The 21,294-nt window shown below is 38.8% G+C and overlaps 1 protein-coding gene across 1 annotated transcript in view; it reads right to left on the reverse strand.

Annotated features, from left to right (window-relative positions):
- Window positions 1–1,913: 1,913 nt before the first annotated feature.
- Window positions 1,914–21,294, reverse strand: part of HS6ST3 (heparan sulfate 6-O-sulfotransferase 3) — a 1,005,759-nt gene continuing 986,378 nt past the window's right edge. Inside the window, exon 2 of the mRNA XM_075590843.1 lies at window positions 1,914–4,416. Within this exon, the coding sequence (XP_075446958.1) occupies window positions 3,708–4,416 (709 nt within the window). The 3' untranslated portion in view covers window positions 1,914–3,707. The remainder of the gene's footprint in view (window positions 4,417–21,294) is intronic.

Here is a 21,294-nt window from a genome sequence, read left to right on the forward strand (position 1 = left end):
AAAATCAAGTACCCTGCCATGCTGTCAATGTATGAAAAACCTAGGGGCAGATCCAGAAAGTTCCGTTGTCGACTTAAGTTCTAACGGGAATCTTTAAACCTCACTAAAACAGTATTAAGACTTGTCTTGCTCCTACGACAGCCAGCTGTTAGTGTTAATGATATGAAAATGAGATGTAGAACACCTCAACGTGTATCCACAGCAGGCCGTTACAGTTAACGCTGGGTTATTTCTGATTTATTAGGTCATGACTATACTTGGCATTAGGTCATGGCTATACTGGCATCTAGCGCCAGGGTATTTTATCCCGATGTTAACTGGCTAACGCTGTGTTAGCCATATGCTTATGAGGGCCCTAGGAGACATTGTTTATGCATAAATAACTTTGTGGGTCTCCTATGGTATTAAGAGCCTATCCTAATCTCTTACGCAAATTTGTACAACAATTAATTCTATTAATTTATTTTGGAGAAAATTATAGTAGTAATCACGGCTGCAGGGAAAGTTTCCCTTTGTTCAAAAAGCAGCAGCTGCAGCAATTGCTTTTTTTCCGCGCTCTTCTGGGGTTGGCTTGTCAGGCTATATCTGCATCCTCAACTGCACTCTTTTCCTTTCATAATTGGAAGAGAGGGGCATGCATGTGTTAGCTTTTATTATAATGAGGATGAAAGAAACATGATTTATGAAGATTGGTAATGTTCTCAAAGCGGGTGAACCCAGTTCGAATGACAGTGTCAGCTCTTCTTATAACCTTAAGCAAGTCACTATGGGAGAGATTTATTAACTGGAGTTCCTGAACGCACAACATTTTTCACTGCACTGAGCAAGGGGCTGGTTGACATGGTTCGGCTTTGGAAGACATGACCCAGCAGATGGGGTGTAGAGAAGATGTGGTCCAGCATCTAATATCAAAACGAGTCATTTTAATACAAGACGGCATTTCCTAAGCAGCGGTAGCCACGCTGCTATCCCTGGAGCAGGTCTTCAGTACCACTTTCTACTTTCCTAAAATAGGCACTCTGGAAGACCTACTAGACCTATAGACCATTACTATAAAACTTCATGAATACTATAGAATTCATGTACAGATGTATCCGGCCACCAGTATCCGGTCACTTGCCCAGGTAAAAACTAAGGCATCTCAGTAAATGCCTCAACATTTTTGTGAGATTCTGCTGCCAGATTAATGGCCCAGGTGTCCCTGCAGTCCCATTCATTTTTTTTGCATGTTCTTGTACAGTGCTGCTAGTTTTACGTAGCGCTTTACAGAGACATTTTGCAGGCACAGGTCCCTGCCATGTGGAGCTTACAATCTATGTTTTTGGTGCCTGAGGCACAGAGAGATAAAGTAACTTGCCCAAGGTCACAAGGAGCTGACACCAGGAATTGAACCAGGTTCCCTTAGTTTCAAACTCAGTGCCAGTCAGTGTCTTTACTCACTGAGCTGCACCATCTCTTTCGAGAGTCTGAATGGGACTGCAGGGGACTGCAGGGACCCCCCACTGTGTTAATACGATGGGTCATTAGTCTGGCTGCAGAAATCTCACAGAAATGTTGCAGTTTATTGGGAGATTGCCCCAGATTTTCCAAGACAGGTGATCGGATACTGGTGGCTGCATCTGTAAACCAATGAAAATGTATGCCTAATAATGTATATATGAGTCTGTGGTAGTTTATAGTTTTTTTATATGCTTTAATGCTAATTTACATTTAAAAACATAATTTAAAAAGTGTACTTTTATTGTATACTGTGTGTAAATACAATACATAATGCACTAAAAGTACAATATTTCTTATTATTAGATTTAAATTAACATTTACCCATATATATATATATATATACATATATATATATATATATATATATATATATATATATATATATATATATATATATATATATATGTATATCCTCACAAAGTCTTATATAAATGATTACACATACAATACATTTCCATTAGTTCTATGATGTTAATGAAGGTTTAAGTCATTCTTGTTTTTCCATAAGTGTATACAGTACTTCAAGCAGGCAGTTTTACAGATGCGGTGTGGCTAATAGATGCCTTCTAGCTTTTTTGTACATGTGCTTAGTAAATACAGTGGTGCGGCTTCTTCCAGATTATGTCGAAACACCACCACATACCGTGCCTTCCAATTCACTCAAGACTGCTGCTTAGTAACTTCCTCCCTCTGCTTCAAGCAACAACAACAAAAATAGATTGAAGCTCTGCATGCCAGGTCTTCACTTTGCCTCAAAAATGTTATGCACAGTGCTGTATACACTTTAAGCACTATACAGTATAAATCATTTTTTAAAAAAATGTATACTAGTCTGACATTTTCAAACTAACCTGTAGAATTGCATCCACTAAACCTAGCACTACCGTAGTTGACTTTCTGTTTTTGTGGAACTGTAAATATGATTACTATAATAGTAAAACAAAAATCGTTTATATAATAATATCGCATCAACAATTGAAGAAAAAATACAATTGGGCATTATTTTGGGTTACAATGTAGTGTTTTGTTCATTAGAAAACTTTGTATTATAGGGATCTTTCGTTCTGGGCCAAGATCACATTTTACTGACACATACATTGTGTATTCTTAACAGACACAGCCATTTTGCAGTGTGTGGTTAATGACATACAGTATGAACATATGCAGAACAATGTAACAATGTATAATAGAGGACTACTGAAGGCAACAGTACCAGTTTGCAGAAAGTAATGTACAGTACTTGCAACTCACAGCTTTCTGTCACTTTGGTGCTATTGTCAATATGCGGTGTGCTCACAGTCCTCTTCTTTTAATTTAATAATGAAAAACCACATAGGAAAATAGTGTGGACTCCACAACATAACCAAATTACTAAGTACATCAAATAGATTTTATTAATTTAAATGTTATTTGTCGTGTATTCTACTATTATTTAATCATTAGTCTGTATTTTATTGTGTCATTTTTATCACATTGCAAATTAGACACTGAAAAGGCTAGCTACAGAGAATAAGAGCATGGTAAAGGGACTTTAAAATACAGCTGAACCAAAAGCTTTCAAGTTTTTCTATAATGAATCACTAGAGGAAAACTATCTGTATATTAGCTAACCAATTTCACATTATCATATTACTGAAGGTATTGTGGGCTGTGCACATGTTACAGAATTACTGATTTTTAAGATATTGTGAGAAGCAAATATTTGTACATTATATATTTGTAAATATAAAAGTAAGCATACACGTTTCATGTCTCTCTGTGTGAAAGTACTGCCATTTTTAAAATGGGAAGTTTTAATGTATGATGATAAAGATTATGCCCCAAAATTGTTGACCCTGAAAAGTCCAAATAATATATATTTTTACACCACTCCCTCGAAACAATAGATGTGACTGTTAAGTGCAGCTCATTTAGGAAATGTCCATAAAGCACTTTTTTTTTAATTCAGCCTCATTGACAACAAGTAGTTTGTCATTTGGGGATATTTATTAAACTGTGATAGTGTGATAAGCTCAATCACAGTTTAATGAATAACCTCCTTTGTGAAATACTTAGAAAACGCAAGACAAAATTCTTCATTGTAATGCAATCACCATATTTATATCATTGTTATCTCTTTAAAACCACAAGCTGAAAAGGCTTTTAAAAATGCTGATAGCAAATTCCTGTTCATTTCCCATTGCTTTTTTCATCAAAAGTTGGGCATATCACCATCGTACCACCTGACTGTTATAGTCTTCAGTAGCAGTAATATCTGTGTTTTTTTCTTCCTTGTGCCACTGATAGGCTTTATGTTCTCTTAGTAGACGGCGTTCTTCCTTCCTCTTTTCCCTCTTCCTCTGATGTTCTTGTTGTCTGGTGTACTGGAAACGTTGTAAAAAAAGGTCCTTAGCATACTCGTACAACTGCATGTCTAAGTAGTTAAGCTCCTTTATACGTTCTCGAGACCATTCATCAATGTCCACATTTGAGGCCCTTGTAGTATTGAACTGTGTGAACGGTGAAATAAACTTCAGATTAAATGTCCTTTCAAACAGGTACTGTGTTTTTCTTTGGAACTCAGTCAAACCATAAAATGCCATGTTTTTAAGATTGTTCTTGGCACTCTGAAGAAGAATATCATTTCTTTCACTTTCATTCATGAAAGTCAAGTTGTAACACCCAACAAGGCTCAGGTCTGCAAGCATGCGGACCTGGCGGTTGTTAGCCAGATTGTAGCCGCAGTTCATGAATTTCCGCAATGTGACCCCAGACCAGTCATCCCCAAGATAACATGTAGGCAATTCATCGGGTGTTGGACTTCTTCCATCACAGACGTGGAGAGAGGCTTTCCATGTTGCGCCCCTCTGGACATGCTTCCATTCACTTAGGTAGCGTGATACTGGGTCCCTCAGCATTGTTATGTAATAAAAGTTCCTGAAAGAGAGAATAATAAGATAATATATTAGTAGTAATTAACTCATAAAATGTACTTTTCTATGCTTCATAAATAGTGGAACTCTTCTGATAAAGGAAATAAATCTACCTAGGATATTTAGACTTTTATTTATTTATAAAATGTTTTACCAGGAAATATTACACTGAGAGTTAACTCTCATTTTCAAGTACGTCTTGGGCATAGAGTTAAGATGACAAATAATACATGTTTACAAATACTGTTACATAAGTGAGCAGGGTTATACATTATATACAAGACATAGCAAGCACAGTTAGAGATAATATATGTTATAGGCGTATGTAACATTTACAGACCAGATTAAAATGTGAGACAGCTTTAGTTTTGAAAGAATTTAGACTGGTGGTGGATGTGAGAGTCTCCGGTAGATGGTTCCAGTTGGGAGGTGCACAGTATTATATTTAAAACTAAAAATATCTAAATATTATATTTAGAACTGTTCCACGGGACACAATCTGACCCTGAAAGACGCCTTATTTCCTATGATTGTAAGCTGCCTCTTGAGTTGGAATGTGTATTGTAGAATAGCACAGCTCAGGAAACCTGTTCCATGATGTTTTATTAATTTGTCCTACCATGCCTCAAATTGAGACTCTTTGCCTCAGATTGAGACTTGTTAACTAGTGAAGCATACTTACAAAAACTTTTAAATACATGATATGTTAATCTTAATCAATTTCACAGTAAAAGGAAAAGATTAACCAATAAGATCAGTTTTTAACACAATATATTGCACTACAGAGGTAAACATTTTAATTACATTATTTATATAAGCAGTTTTTGCATGTATAGTACTGTAATCTACAATAATATACTGTAGCAATGCTGCACAATTGCATGCTCAGCTACCATAATGCAGAAACTTGGATATGCAATAGCTTGAATATCCTTCTCGGATACAACCCTGCATAATTTGAAATATAACAAATACCCTTTCAGTATATATTTTTTTCAGTTTTGAAAACACATCTTATGGTGAAAACATACTGATCACGTAAGATTACATTGGGTTGTCTGATTTTCAATGCTTAAAGCAGTATTGTTCATGGATCCTTCCTTAGTTCCTTAGTGTGTCTAGGGGTCACTAGCAGTGTACTGTATGTCTTGGAAAAATATTAACCAAATGAAAAATTGATTCTGGCAGATTTGTATGAAATTATGTTGTTGGAACATTGATAGTGATATATGGGGAATTTGTCCAAGGAACACTAAAATATGGTTCAGTTCAAAAATGGTTAGAAAAAAACAGTATGCAGGTCATTTATGAAAATCTCACAGGCTACAAAATTAGAGCTAGTAAAAATATACTGCACTAGATTTATCACAGTAGAAAGTCCCATGATTTTCAATTAGAATATTGTAATTGCTAAATCTGGCACCGGTGTGTTCCCGTCCCCTGTTTTGTAGGTGGCAGACTGATACTCCATATAAACTTAATATATTTACTCATTTTAAGAACAAGAATAAACATGTACCATCAGGTGCCCTTCTTGATAAAAAAAATAGTAATCCTAACTATTTACACTACAGTACATAGAAGAACTATACTTTTAACTTCTCCAATATATGTTATTTTTGCGCTATTAATTGTACGGCCAATAAGTCATCCTTCATGTGACCATTGAGGCTGAAGCTCTTCCACACATACAGATGAGAAACTAACACACTAATAATTAAGCTCCAGTCTTAAACCTAACAAAATGTCAGGCCCCTGTTTATAGTGTTTGAGTTATGTTCTATCTACTTAGTAAGTCTTTGTATTCTACAATCATGCTAAAATATAATTGCTAGCGTTGAACACTATGAGGAAATCAGACAGTATACATATGTAGCCCTGGTTGGTTTTGGCTATCAGTCTGTCCTCCTCTTGGCAGTAATCCCTGGTAAGGGCATGTGCCAGGAGTAATCATGGGTTTTCCCCACCTCTCTGCAGCCCAGTGAGTCACAGAGAAGGTAGTGTAATCAGGCCTGGTGTCCAATCAGGGGCAAGGGGCTGGTTCCTACTGGATCTGTACTTAAGGGGCTGCACTTCCTGAATTTACTCAGTCTGCCTCTACCGTGAGAGAGTCAAGGTCTACCCTTGAGCAGTGTGCTGGGCTCTGCATACTGTGTACCCTCCCTTAGGGGAGCGGTGGGAGACTGTTCCCTTACTCTACCAGAGAGTAAGGGAAGAGCTAGGGCTGGTCCTGGTGCCCGCTGGCTGGGTGTGTACGTCCAGGGACATCCTGAGGGTGTAGGCCCAAAGAGCTGCTGGTTGACTGCTGTGCTGTGTGCATAGAGAATAAAAAGATACTGGTTAATATACTTCTTGCCTGAGACTGAAATCTATCAGGAAGAAGGAGAAAAAAACTATCAAGCAGGGATTTCTACCCTTATCCTGGGTACTGCAAGAGATGGAGGCGCTGTCACCGTGAGTATGAGTCAGGTTATACCCCAGAAGCCTGTCCTGTTGCTATCCCCAACCATCATGTGGGAGACTCAGGGCTACTGTTTATCAGCAGGTATGCACCCCACTACTCCAAGTAACCAGCATAGTGTTCCCCATGATAGACGCTATTTGCGATTGGGGGGGTGAGGTGGTGGAACAGGGTTACACATAGTATACCAGATGTGTTTTGGAGTAGTATTCTGGTTCATATACACTTTTCAGCACTTCATGTTTATGATGACACATTGAGTCTGTAGGGCAGTGACAGATTAATGACATTTCACATCTATGAATAAGAAATTGATGCACCAATAAAATGCCATAGTTATAGAAAAATCCCAATATTTTTTATATAGAGTACATTCTTATAATATTGATGTAATTACAATTTTCTGTGTATTTCTCCTCATTAATTAATGCTCTTACTTCTCCTACGTAAACATCTATTCACATTTTTTTATTTCCGCGTATTTATTTTTACACTGCCTGTTTCAATTTCTATTCACCTACACATACATGCGTTGGTGGCAGAGAGATTAGCTCCAGTTTTTCTTTTTTTATTACTCATTATTCATTGTACAGTATGTACAGTACACTGCTACCTACACAGCTCAAATAAAGGTGCTTTGTAGACAACAGTATGAAATCAGAACTACATTAGGTAAACAAAGCATACTATATTGTTCCTATGGTTAAATTAATACAATTTTAATATAAAGCTGTAATTGGTGTTACAGTTTGCAAATTCTTAATTATTTTAAGAATTAATTCTGCTAATAAAAACACCACATGTGAGCACATTGTCTTGTCTCAGACAAGTCTGCAACCCTGCCTTTAACCATAATCTCTAAGCATACAATCAGGGTCAGATTTCCCATTAGGTCCGGGCCTAGGGCAGCAAAATTTTGGGGCGGAAAAAATGTCTGCCCCCATGTACTTTTTCCACGCTCTCAGGCTCTTTCGGACCTAATGGGAAGGTACTTAGCTCTGTCTGCCGCCCTGCTTCTCCTTTGAAATCCCAGTATCAAATGATGCAGCGCAATGTGACCAATGTGACGTCACGGTGTCACGTTGCCATGGCCATTTAACATCGTGATGTCAAATGACATCATGACATCACATTTCCATGGCAACACGATGCTGTGCGACCTCACGTTGGTGATGTCCACAGCGTCATTTGCCGCTGGGATTCCAAAGGAGAAGCAAGGCGGCGGCAGACAGAGTCAGGTGCCATGGGGCGGAAAATGTGAAAATCCGCCGTTGCATACAATGCTTCCACTACACCCAGGGATTCTGGGTAATGACATTACTTCTTGTCTCAGAGATAATAGTGAAAGACAGGTTTGCAGTCCAGTTGGAGACATGCAAATGTACTCACAAGTGGTACTTTTATTTGCTGTACATTGTACGGTGAAGGGTTTTTGTCCTTTTTTTTACCCACCATAAGACTATAACAGGAATATGAAAGATTACAATAATTATGAAGGTACTTTGTGTATCATTTATATACAGCCAAATAAACTGTCAAATAAGGTAAATGTTACTGTTTATCTAACAAAAGTATGCAGTACTTGAAATTAATATGTTTCATTAACAATTGCATGCATTTGATTAAAAGTTGATATCATCAATACAATTTGAAACCCAAAATCATTTCTTTTTAACACCACAGAAAACCAACCTTATAATAACACATTCATGAAGAATGCAGCCTGTAACAGGGGATTAACCCTGTCTAAATTAGGCTTCGATACAAAGACTCTAGTGGTCTGAGGAATCCAGCAGGGAGCTGGTTAATTGCAGCCAAAGCCAATTAACTAGTCTTCACCTGGCTAATCAAACAGGTTGAAAAACCTCCTGATGAAACTGCAGGAGAGAGACTCTTGAGCACACAGGAAGACTGTGTGCTGCCAGCAACACACCAGGGATCAGACCTCTATTTCAGGGTGCAGCGAACCCGAGAACCTGCCAGACGCTAGCCCCTCAACGAACACCAACCCAGACTCAGATCCTGACATAAAGAGCCCCTGCTTACAGGTCCCCCTTTGGGGTCATAGGTTGGTAAGAGGCCTATCCTCCAAGCCCTGCAGATAGGGACTGGTAACGTGAAATAGCACTTACACAGAGATCGGTTGTTTATTTCTTTTTGTGGTTTTCTGCATTGTTTAAAGTGACTGGATGAAAAAAGCCATGGTTTAATTTCCCCCAAATCTGTCTCCCTGGTTGTACCTCTGCAAATGTCTGTTACACAACCGTAAATGTAAATGTTTCATAAATTGACCCAGTACAATGTGAATTAAAATAATTCACGCATCATTTGTTGTACAAAGGAGTGACATTTGTTTCATAAGTTCTATGATACGAATATGTGCTAAAGACAAGTATAAATACACAGGGCTCGACAAATTATATAAAAAAAAAACATCCGCCCGAAAAACAACCAACTGATGCCAGTAAAATAATAAATATGTTGAAACTCAGCAAAAAATTAAGATAAAAAAATATATAAACAGTTCGATCAGCACAACGTGTATATTTACAAAGTGAACCAGGTTATGCAAATGTGGTTAATGTCTGGCATTTCTGGGTCTAAATTGGGCCCTGATCAACATACTTGTCTAGGCCCCAAAAATTATGTTGGTTCTGTAAGTATAGGTCAGAAAATTAGCATTTGTTCTAGAGAGTGGGTAAATATTGGCATCAGTCGACATGTTCATTGGTCAACAGAAGTATTGTGGTGAGGGTGCATGAGTGCTGACGTAAACGGGTTTCAGTTATGTAGCAAGTATTATGGTCAGTAGGTTGTTGTTTGGAGTGTAAGGAAATAGTTTATAATGTATTTCCTGGTGTCGTGTGTCTTACAATTTGTGGGAATCGTACATATGTAGCCAGACATACTGTCCCCATGATGGTGAAAAACGAAGTGTTAATCACCATCATATATTTGCGTTTTGCAAATGCAGCGACTGAGCCTTGAATGAGCAGCGGGCGCCAAAATGGAGTTTAACATCAGCCATAGTATTCTACAGTATTAATAAGCTGTGCTAGTGTGTCTTTAATCTAAATGCAATGTAACCCATCCCTTATTCCTGTTCCTTTCATATGATATGATATCCCATTCATTTCAATGTAAACCACTCCTTATTCCCATAAAACTTCAGATGACTAAAACATATTTTTAAAGTGACTTTTTTTTATTAGAGTACAGTAAATTACAGTTTAGAGAAATAAGAGACTTTGTCAAATAATACAATCTTCTTCAATCTTCTTACAAAATTATAATCTTCATCAACCAACTTTGTGCTCTCTTGTGCAGTTTCACATGTAAAATAATTGTGAGAATGTTATTTATTAATAAGGAGAAGAAATATATGCATGAATTACATAGTGTGGACAGTGAATTACCGATAAACTTTATGGAAAACATATGCGTGTCATTTAATTTCTGCACATGTCTCTATGTGCCTACAACGATTATAGTAAACAAGTAGAAAATATTACAGTGAGTCACTTTGCCTATACTTGAAAACTTGAAGAAATAAAGACTTGAAGTACACTGTGCTCGCTCCTGTATATGCGCATACATATCTATGGAACGCATCTGCGGGTCTTTGATTTTAGAGGGAGCAGTATGCAACAGGGACTTATCTCTGTTTAAATATAGCAGCCTCAGAGCTCTGAGAATCCATAAGAGAGAGAGTTAATTGCAGCCACTCAATTAGCTAGTCTCCACCTGTACTAATGAAAGCTCTGTTAAAAGTCTCATGTGAGACACAGGAGAGAGATTCCTTAGCTTACATTTTAGGCTGACAGAAGGAGAGCAGAGAAGCCTCTACACAGACACTCTCTTGAGCACAAAGGTTGTGCTGAGATCAAGACACCCAGAAACCCAAAGACCTATATTTCCTGGACACAGAGGACCCAGGAACCTGCCAGAGACTGACATGGAGGGCCATCTGCTTAAGGTATTTCCCAAGACTTTGGGGTGATAGTCTGGTAATGGGAATATCCCTCCAGTCCTCCAGATAGGGTCTGGGGCAGTAAGATAGCCTTTACAAAGGGATAGGGGTTTGTTATTTGTTGTTTTTGTATGTTTTGCCTGGATAAAGGAACTTGCTCAATAAAGCCAAGATATAATTTTCACCCAAATCGATCTCCATTATATGTACTTTACCTCTGCTCACATCTTTTACAGAGTCGCTACCGCACTTTGTGGTGGCACAACAGCACATCTGCCTTTCTCTGCAGAACAGACCCAGTTCTCATGCGTCAATATTGGGTGTCTGGTTCCCTGCTTAAACCTGATCCTCTCCTCCCAGCTTGTACCTGCCCCAAATGTCTTGTTAATTTCTTGAGACTTAGAGCAGTATATTTTGTTGCAGTTGTTTGTGTTTCCAGTATATTTTTGATGTCGTTTATGTCTTATGCCACTTTTCTTTTCAATTCTAGCCGTTCATGGTGATACATTTTTTGGTGCGACAAAAAAAATGTTTTTCTACATGAAAAATGGAAGCAATTTGTGGATCTTGTTCAAAAGGGACATAGGCAGCCTGTGTTGCTTCCATGAATGCATCCTCCCACGACTCATCTTCCTCAATGGGTTCAACATCTCTGTCCAACATTATAGACATAGAGTAGTGAGAAAGTTTGTAAACCCCTTAGGATTTTCATATATTTCAAACCTAAAATGTTATTACATCTTAATCTAAGTCATAATAACAGATAAAGATAACCTGATCAAAACAATGACACAAAAACATGATACTTTTCAACATTTATTTATCCACAAATGGGGGAAAGAGAGAGAAGTGAAGAGAAGAGGTGGAGTAAGAGAGAGTGAGAGAAGAATAGAGAGAGAGAATTGAGTGAGAAAGAAAGTGAATTGTTATATGATTGTAGGACTATAATTATTTTTGTTTATTTTTTTTATTTTGCCATACACAGTAGGAAATAGGGAGACACTTGCTCAACTTCAAAAATGAGGAGGGCGAAAGATTGGTGCACAAGGGGATGTAAAACACACAAAATCCACGGGGAGGAAACAAAAATAAATTTAAGTGCAGCAAAAAAAGCAATGTGGAAAAAAGCCTTCAAATGACTTGGCTCTAATGAATTAACTACTTACAAGATGTAAGAGTCAAATAGGCAGGGTTGACTCAAACAGTCACAGGTAAGTGGATGATGCAGTTGTCATCAGAGTGGATCGGGTCCCCAGGATCACGTACCCCAATGTTGAGAGAAAAACTGGCATAGCACAGATCACTCGAGATAAAATAGCTTTATAACAATAAAATATTATACTCACATTCTAACAATAAAATACGGGCATATCACACTGCATTAGTGTAGGAAGATTTTAGCCAGCTGGCTCACCGTCCTGCAACGTTCCCCCACTCCTCTGCCTCAGCCCCCGGTCAGCTGTTACACTGCTCCGACTGGCGTCTGACGTCACTTCTGGGTTCGTCGCGCGGTGAGTGCTGGATCTTCCTGCAACTTCTCTGCTGTATGCTCCGGTCTGAATGAAAACTCCCACTCTACGCGTTTCAAAAGCAACTGCTTTCTTCCTCAGGAGTGTGGAGCCTTGTGACACATTGCATGCTTTTATATCTTGGTGATCTGATTAATCAACAGGTGTATACCATTCCTTAAAGTGCTACTGGTGTGGCTAGTACAGATACAATTGCTCATATACAAACATGGGGTTAAAATCTTGATAAACACATCTTTTGTAAGGGGATACTTGGTAAACGGGATAGGGAATGAATCTTGTTATGAGAATATAAATTTAAATATAAAATATAAGTGGTGGTACATACTATAAATTCAAACATATTTAACTCACTGATATTATCACTGGGTATATATACACGATCTGCAATATGCATGATCTACAATGGCAGACAATTTATACAAATTAATTATAAAATTATGACAAACTTGCAAATGCATTTTAACAAATTAATTATAAAATCCTAAAAACCTACAATTGGATGATGGTGAAATATAAATGATCATGGAGGTAATATAACACTTACTACCATACAAAGACACTTACTACCATACAAAGAAACCTAAAGTGCACAGATAATAATGGCTATTGGATAGATACTGAGGAAATTGGATGAAAAAACTCCTAAAATGGAGGAGACAAAATCCACATTACAGATACAGATACAATTATTTCAAAAATGGAAGAATATCTAACTCCATATTTAATCCCCTTGGGGTGAGAATTCCTAAACGATGGATCCAAAAGGATTCTCTCCTCAAAAGTTCATTCTCTCTATCTCCCCCTCTCCAGTGTTGTTTCACTTGTTCTATAACTGTGTAAGTCAAACCTGTGGCATCTCCTTGATGTACTGTGGCGAAATGATCAGAAACACTACTGCTGCGGCACAGTTTATTCGAGCATTTGCCCGTTCTGTGCCACAGCAGTAGCCTGGCGCGCGCCCGAGTGTGACGGGCGCGCGCCGAAGCAGCGGAAGAGCGCCCTCCGATCGGGGCGCTCTCCCTCCCGCTGCCGGGTCCGCCGGGTCCCCCGGAACCCCCTGCCGCCGTCCCGCAGATCGCGGGACACCAGGGCTCCCTCGGGGAGCCCTGGACGCGCGTGCAGGGGGCGCAGGCTCCCGAAGACGCGTGACCGCGCGTCTATGACGCGCGGCACGCCGAGGGGCGGCCACTAGCAAGCCGGGAAATCTCCCGGCTTGCGGATCTGGCCGCACTGCGATAAAGTGTGTCGCCAGTGTATGTGTTTTTATTTGTCGTTTAATGCTGCTAAGGTGTTCTAGGATCCTAGTTCTAATGGGTCTTGCAGTCTTGCCCACGTATTGCAATTTACATGGGCACTCTAATACATATACGACGTGATCTGATCTACAGGTAAGACTTGTTTTTATGTTAAAGCGTTCATTAGTGACATTGGAGCAGAAGTTTGCGGTGTTCGTAGATTTAAACTGGCACGCCCTGCAGGTTTTGCACCCATAGAACCCCGTGTTTTGGCTCAACCAATTATTCTTACTTGGGTTTCTCTCTCTTAATGCACTGGGCGCCAACTTGGTCTTCAAATTGTCAGCTTTTCTAAACAATACATTGGGTCTCTCTGGAATCACACTTCCCAATATAGAATCATTTTTCAGAATATCCCAGTGTTTGTTTAGAATCTTTTGAATGTTTTTAGATTCCTTATTATAACCCGTGATGAATGCAAACTCTAAATGTTCTTTTTTCTTTTTGCTTTTAGGTCTCAAAAGCTCGCTCCTAATTCGGCTGTCAGCTTCTACAATTGCTCTATCCAATAACTTCCCATCGTACTCTTTATCCAAAAATCTTTGTTTAATAAAATCAGCCTGTTTTACAAATTGTTCTTGGTCTGTGCAATTTCTTTTAAGTCTGTTGAACTGTCCCAGTGGCACATTGTCCATCCAACGTGGCAAATGTCCACTGGTTCTTAAAATATAATTATTTTTGTCAATTGACTTAAAAAAGGTTTTGGTCTTGATGTTATTGTCCTCTATATATATCTCCAAATCTAGAAAGTGAATCATATTTGAACTAAAGGTACTGGTAAAATTCAAATTTTTTGTGTTTGTGTTAATATAATCAAAGAAAGAGTTTAGCTTTTCTTCTCCTCCCTTCCAAATTAAAAACACATCATCAATGAAACGGCGCCAGAGCACCAGGCCCGCCCCCGGTACCTCTCCCATGGGCCAGATGGTCTCCTCCTCCCAAACCGCCATGAAGAGGTTAGCGTAACTGGGGGCAAACCTGGTGCCCATCGCCGTTCCACAATTCTGCAAATAAAAATCACCACCATACCAAAAGTAGTTGTGGGTTAATATGAATAATATACTATCTACAATGAAGTCTGCCTGATCCTTTGGTAATTCTGAATCCTGTTCCAATATATATTTGATGGCTGCGCAACCTTGTTCATGATTTATTGACGTGTACAATGATGATACGTCGCAGCTAGCCATAATGAAATGGTCTTCCCATTTTAGTTCAGTGAGTGTGTTTAAAATATCCATAGTGTCTCTCAGATAAGATTTTGCTTTGATACATATTTTTGTAAAAATCTGTCGATGTACATGGACAAATTTGCTGTGAGGGAGCCAATCCCCGAGACAATAGGTCTGCCTGGGGGATTGGCTACACTCTTGTGTATCTTTGGAAGATGATAGAAAACTGGCATTCTCGCCTTATCTACATATAGGAAATCATATTCTTTATCATTGAGAATACCAGTTTCCCTTCCCCTATCCAAGAGACTTTTCAAATCAGTTGTGTATTCATTAATTGGATCACTTTTTAGTTTGGTATAGGTAGTTTTGTCCTCTAGGAGGCGTAGGGACTCCTTGTTATAATTTGCCTTGTCCATCAATACAACGCCTCCTCCCTTGTCCGCCTGTTTAATGACCAAGTCCTCGTTCTCCACCAGTTCCCTTAAAGCTTTTTTTTCTTCTTTTGTAAGATTATCCTTGATGTTCGTTTTATTCTTCATAAGATCATCGAAATCACTCGTGATCATTTTGAAGAAAACATCTACATTATTTCCTTTTGCGAACTGTGGATAGAATGTGGATTTTGGCCTTAAATCAGTATGGACAAAATTTCTCTCCTCTTGTACCACCACAGGAATCGTTGTATCGTTCCTTGGTTCAAGATTCCTTCCCAGGAAATATCTTTTCAGGGTTAGTTTGCGCAGATATTTATTTGCATCAATGTAGAGGTCAAAGCTGTTGTGGCCTCTCACTGGTGCAAAAGAAAGACCCTTTGAAATGACCTCCCTCTGAGGTTCTGTGAGGACTACAGAGCTTAAATTAAAGATGTTATCATTTATTTTGCGCTTTTTTGCGCTCTCTTTCTTTTTCGTCCTCTCCTCCCTCTAAAGGTCTTCCTCTTTTTAGATTTTTGGACTCCTTTTCCATCAGTGGGAGGTAACGATTTTTGTTCTCCCACAGAGTGGATGGGCCCTCTGCGCCTAAAAAAACCTCTGTTTTTTCCTGTTGTTTATCTCTCTGAACCTCTCTTTTCTCCCTTTCTTCCTCCCTTCTCCCTTTCTGTGATTTCTCCTTCTTTTTTTGATATCTCTCTTCTTCTCTTTTATCTTTCTTCTGTTGGTTAATCGGAGTGAAATTTGCTGTACCCCCTACTTTAAATTCATTTGATTCTAATCTCTCCCTATGTGTGGAGTGATCCTTTTCTACATTCGTTTCTCTATATTTGTAGTTATCCTTTTTGTATCTATCCTGATTTCTCTTAAAATTTCTCCCCTTATTCCAGTTTCTCTGCTCTCCTTTTAAATAATCTTCTTCATCTCGTTTGAATTTTTTAAGTTTATTGGTTTCAGTTTCCTTTGAAATAGAGTCTATTTTAATTTGCAGTAATCTGTCTTTATCTTTAAATTCACTGGTGTGTTCTACTATAATTAGTTTCTCTTGGATTTCTTTTATATCCTCATCCAGTTGTTTCAGATGGGATTTTTGCTGTTCAATAATCAAGTTTATTAAATCCTCTGAACACTTATCCAAAATGTTATTCCAGTGTAACAGAAAATCTGCATCCTCTAGATCAAAGGAAGGTTTTTTACCAATCCTTAATCCCCTAGGGACTCTACCATTTTTTTTATTTTGCCATACACAGTAGGAAATAGGGAGACACTTGCTCAACTTCAAAAATGAGGAGGGCGAAAGATTGTTGCACAAGGGGATGTAAAACACACAAAATCCACGGGGAGGAAACAAAAATAAATTTAAGTGCAGCAAAAAAAGCAATGTGGAAAAAAGCCTTCAAATGACTTGGCTCTAATGAATTAACAACTTACAAGATGTAAGAGTCAAATAGGCAGGGTTGACTCAAACAGTCACAGGTAAGTGGATGATGCAGTTGTCATCAGACGTCAGACGCCAGTCGGAGCAGTGTAACAGCTGACCGGGGGCTGAGGCAGAGGAGTGGGGGAACGTTGCAGGACGGTGAGCCAGCTGGCTAAAATCTTCCTACACTAATGCAGTGTGATATGCCCGTATTTTATTGTTAGAATGTGAGTATAATATTTTATTGTTATAAAGCTATTTTATCTCGAGTGATCTGTGCTATGCCAGTTTTTCTCTCAACATTGGGGTACGTGATCCTGGGGACCCGATCCACTCTGATGACAACTGCATCATCCACTTACCTGTGACTGTTTGAGTCAACCCTGCCTATTTGACTCTTACATCTTGTAAGTAGTTAATTCATTAGAGCCAAGTCATTTGAAGGCTTTTTTCCACATTGCTTTTTTTGCTGCACTTAAATTTATTTTTGTTTCCTCCCCATGCTCCCCGTGGATTTTGTGTGTTTTGCTGTTACTGTGGGGGAAGAGTGAAGACTACCCCTTCCAGTGGGTTCCAGAGCAGGGGGTGAAGCTGTATTCATTTAAATTTTATCACATTATCACCTATTTAAGATTTTGATTAGTCACTTATTATTAGTGTTCACTTTTTATTTGTTTGCGCCTTATTTCACTTTACCACTATACAATTGCACAAGGGGATGTATACAAAGCAAAGCAGGATTCAAAGCCAAAGAATCTCTCCATAAGCGGAGAGTAGGCTAGGGAGAAGCCACCAATAGTGTGCACTCGCTAATCAATCCATTTTAAACAAAGCATGGCAAACAGAGCAGACCCTAATACCTTGGGAGACAGGTTTCCTGCTCTTGTTCATTTTTTTTGCTATTTGTTGGTCTTCCTCATTATTCCCCTATATGTTTATTGTACACCCAGCTTGTAGGCAGGATCGTGGACAGATTTCCCAGGTACCAGGAGTAGAATCCCCCCCCCCACATGTCAGTTCCTCCCCATCCCATCTGTGTAGTCACAACCCCCATCCCCAGCCTTGACTGCCCTCACCTTTCACACATATTTCTCTCTCCCTCTATCTCTCATTTCCCTCCCTCTTCCTCACACTCTCCCCTTCCTCTCTTGCACCTCCTCTCTCTTCTCACTCTCCCCCTCTGCTATCATTCAATGCTGCTCCCTCAATCCCCCCCACTCATTTCCCCCTCCTCCCCTGACCACACACACACACACACACACACACACACACACACACACACACACACACACACACACACACACACACACACACACACACACACACACACACACACACACACACACACACACACACACACACACACACACACACACACACAACACAGTTCCCCCAACACATATACAACCCACCCCCCCAAAAATAACCCCTAATCCACACACAATACCCCCTCCTAATACAAAACATTATACCTTCCCAAAACACACACCACTACCCCCGAAAAACAGACACCACACCACTAGCCCCCAGATCAAGACAGCATTACACTCCCTCAGATACAAATACCACTAACCCCCGAAATAATGACACAACTACCTACACACACCCCAGATACAAATACCACTATCTCCCAGATACAATTACCACTATTACCCCAGATACAATTACCCTAAATACAATTCCACTGGCCCCAAATACAATTATCATCCCGCAAATAAATTTTCCACCCACCCAAATACAATCACCAACACCCCCAATACAATTTCTACCACCACCTCCCCCCAAATACAACTACCAACCCCCTAATATACAATTACCACTTACCACTGGTTGCCGCCGTCAAGCCTCGAATCTCACCAGCTGCAGCCTGCGTCTTCTCTTAATGGACCTGCCTCACTCTCCCATGCTGGGCCGGACTTCTGTGTGCACCCAGCTTCCTGCGCACCGGTTGGGAAGAGACAGGGAGCAGCTGGGGGAGGCCGGGAGCTGTGGCACGGTGGCGGCAAACAGAGACCCGGAAGCTGGACGTAGAAGTTGGACCTAACTTCCAGTGCTGACCAGGCCCCCCACAGCCTCCAGGTCTGGGACACTTGTGCCGGCTCTCCCCCCTGTCAACGGCCCTGTTTATAGGTCTGGGATGGGTGTGCTCCCTACGTTCCTACACATCCTCTTGCCTTGAGTTTTCTTGGTGAGCAGTGCGTTAGAATAAGTTTGAAATAAATAAATAAGTGTTGAATTGCTGGCCAATATAATGGAAGCACTTCTTTGAAATAGCCCATGGTGATTTCTGAAAACACCCTCTATTGGTACAGGTCATCATGTTTGGGACTAATAGCATGACTTTGCAACCCAGCTCTTCTCCTCTAAACATAAAGGACCTTATTCAAAATGTGGTGAAGCCATTTCCGCTGTGCTAGAGAAGATTTTACAGGAATACATTTGAATGGAGCTGAATTTTTCTCCAGTACTGGAAAGCGGTTTCACAGGATATTAAAATGGATCATTGAATATAATTGTTAACCTTTCATTATAAAGGCATTTTAATACAGGAACATTAAGAATATGAAGTGTCATGATAAGGCCAGAAAATATGAAGTATTTTAATAAACTGACACACAAACAGTTATCTTGAGTTGCAAGTTACAGCTTAAAAATACATGTATTGTTTTATGGCAGGTCAAGCTAGTGACTCAGCTGTGTTTTCTGTGTTTGTCTACAAGCGAGGTTATCTGGTGCCAAAACCTGTTTTGGGGTAAAAGTATGGTAATTGGAGCCTGTGTAAATGTAATAAATATAAAGATATTATGAATTTGTCAATCATTACAGCAATTACAAATTTATCTTTGTAACATTTGCGATCGGACTAATTAAATTATGCTAAACAATCCACGATTGTGAGGGTGCAAAGGTTAGATATTCATTTGTCTCTGAAATTTAAGAGAACGCCATTGAAAAATAGTCTACTTGCATGCAGCAAACTTACCCTAACACATTAATATGAATTACGTCATTCTAGGAGCTACGGGATAAATATATGGGGCATCTCCTATATCCAAGCTTCTTTTGATTGAAAAGAAAAAGCAATTTTTTCTCATCAAGCAATAAAGGTGTCACTGGAGATTAGGGAGGGGGGATGGTAAACACATGCCCAGAAAGTGGGCTATCTTGTCCCCAAGGCAGAGAATTTTTAGGAAAAAAACCATGCATTTACAAAGTGAATTGAGATTTTTAACCAAAGGAGTGTCAATGCTATGGAACATGAAATGTCATGTTTTCAAGTCAAGAGCCTTTGAGTAATCTGAAAAATGTTGTGCGGAAATGTACAGTAAGTTAGATATTCTATTTCCCCCTTTTATATTATGAAACTGTCTGCATATATTGTACTGTATGTTTCTGTAATAATCTTTTTCTGTTACCTAAGTACTGTACAACCCTTGTATATTAAATCAACATTTTTATAAGTATTGTATTTTGGGTTCTAATTGAACTTTGCATATTTTGAAGAGAGTAATTGCATTTTTGGACACATTTTGTCACAATAGATTTTTGTGTGCTAATTACATGTTTTTCTTAGTGAACGGACCAAGGAACCCACTACCGATAATATTTTTCTGTATTCTTGGTGGTGGAAGTGGTTTAAGGTGATATTTGTGACTGATTGAGGGGAGATATTACTCACTTGGGGGGGGACCCTGTGGGGTTGAAAAGTGGGTCAGCTAGATAGCTGTGTGTTTTAACCCTTGTCACACATACAAGTCATGTGCTCACAGATGTGCTGTTCGTCACATGAAGCATTGTTTCTATTTCACTACAAAACATACAGACGAGACCACGACTATTCTAAAGCTTGCCTTAAACTAACCCGGTTACATTCTGGGTATGTGCTGGGTATGTGCTGGGCTAGTTTAAGGCATGTATTTTAAAAAAAAAAGAAACAAAATAGTGATTGTAAGAAAAATTACTTGTATTTTATTGAATTTACTCTTTCATTACATGTGTTTCTTAGTCTTAAATAATGTAATGCTTTGACGGATAACATTGACCTAATACCTCTTACTTTTTTCTACTTTTCCTGTTTATTATGTTTCCTTAATTTTCAAATTATACAACTTTCATCCACTAGAGGGTGTTCTCTCCCCAAATCACAACAAAAACAGTTACAGGTGAAATCTCTAATAGCGTGCATAAATATTAAAGGTTCAGTAAAAATAAAAAATAAATACATCAACAGTATATATATTCTATGATACACACACACATATATATATATATATATATATATATATATATATATATATATATATATATATATATATATATATATATATATATATATATATTTACTTCACTCCAGTTCACTGAAAAATCTGAATAAGAAAAAGGAGAGGTGCAGAAGTTACAGATGTTTCTGGGAACTGAAACGTCAATTTTTGCTAATAAATAACATTAATAACCGATAAAAATGTTCAGATCCTATAACTAAAACAGAGACAAAATAACCTATTACATTAATCCTGCTTTTAATATTTGCATGTAAGAGCACATAGCCTCCTGTAATGTCCATTAACTACTGCTTGCATAAAAGTGAAATCACACTG

Source organism: Ascaphus truei, chromosome 3 (assembly GCF_040206685.1).
Source record: "Ascaphus truei isolate aAscTru1 chromosome 3, aAscTru1.hap1, whole genome shotgun sequence".
NCBI classification, from domain to species: Eukaryota; Metazoa; Chordata; class Amphibia; order Anura; family Ascaphidae; genus Ascaphus; species Ascaphus truei.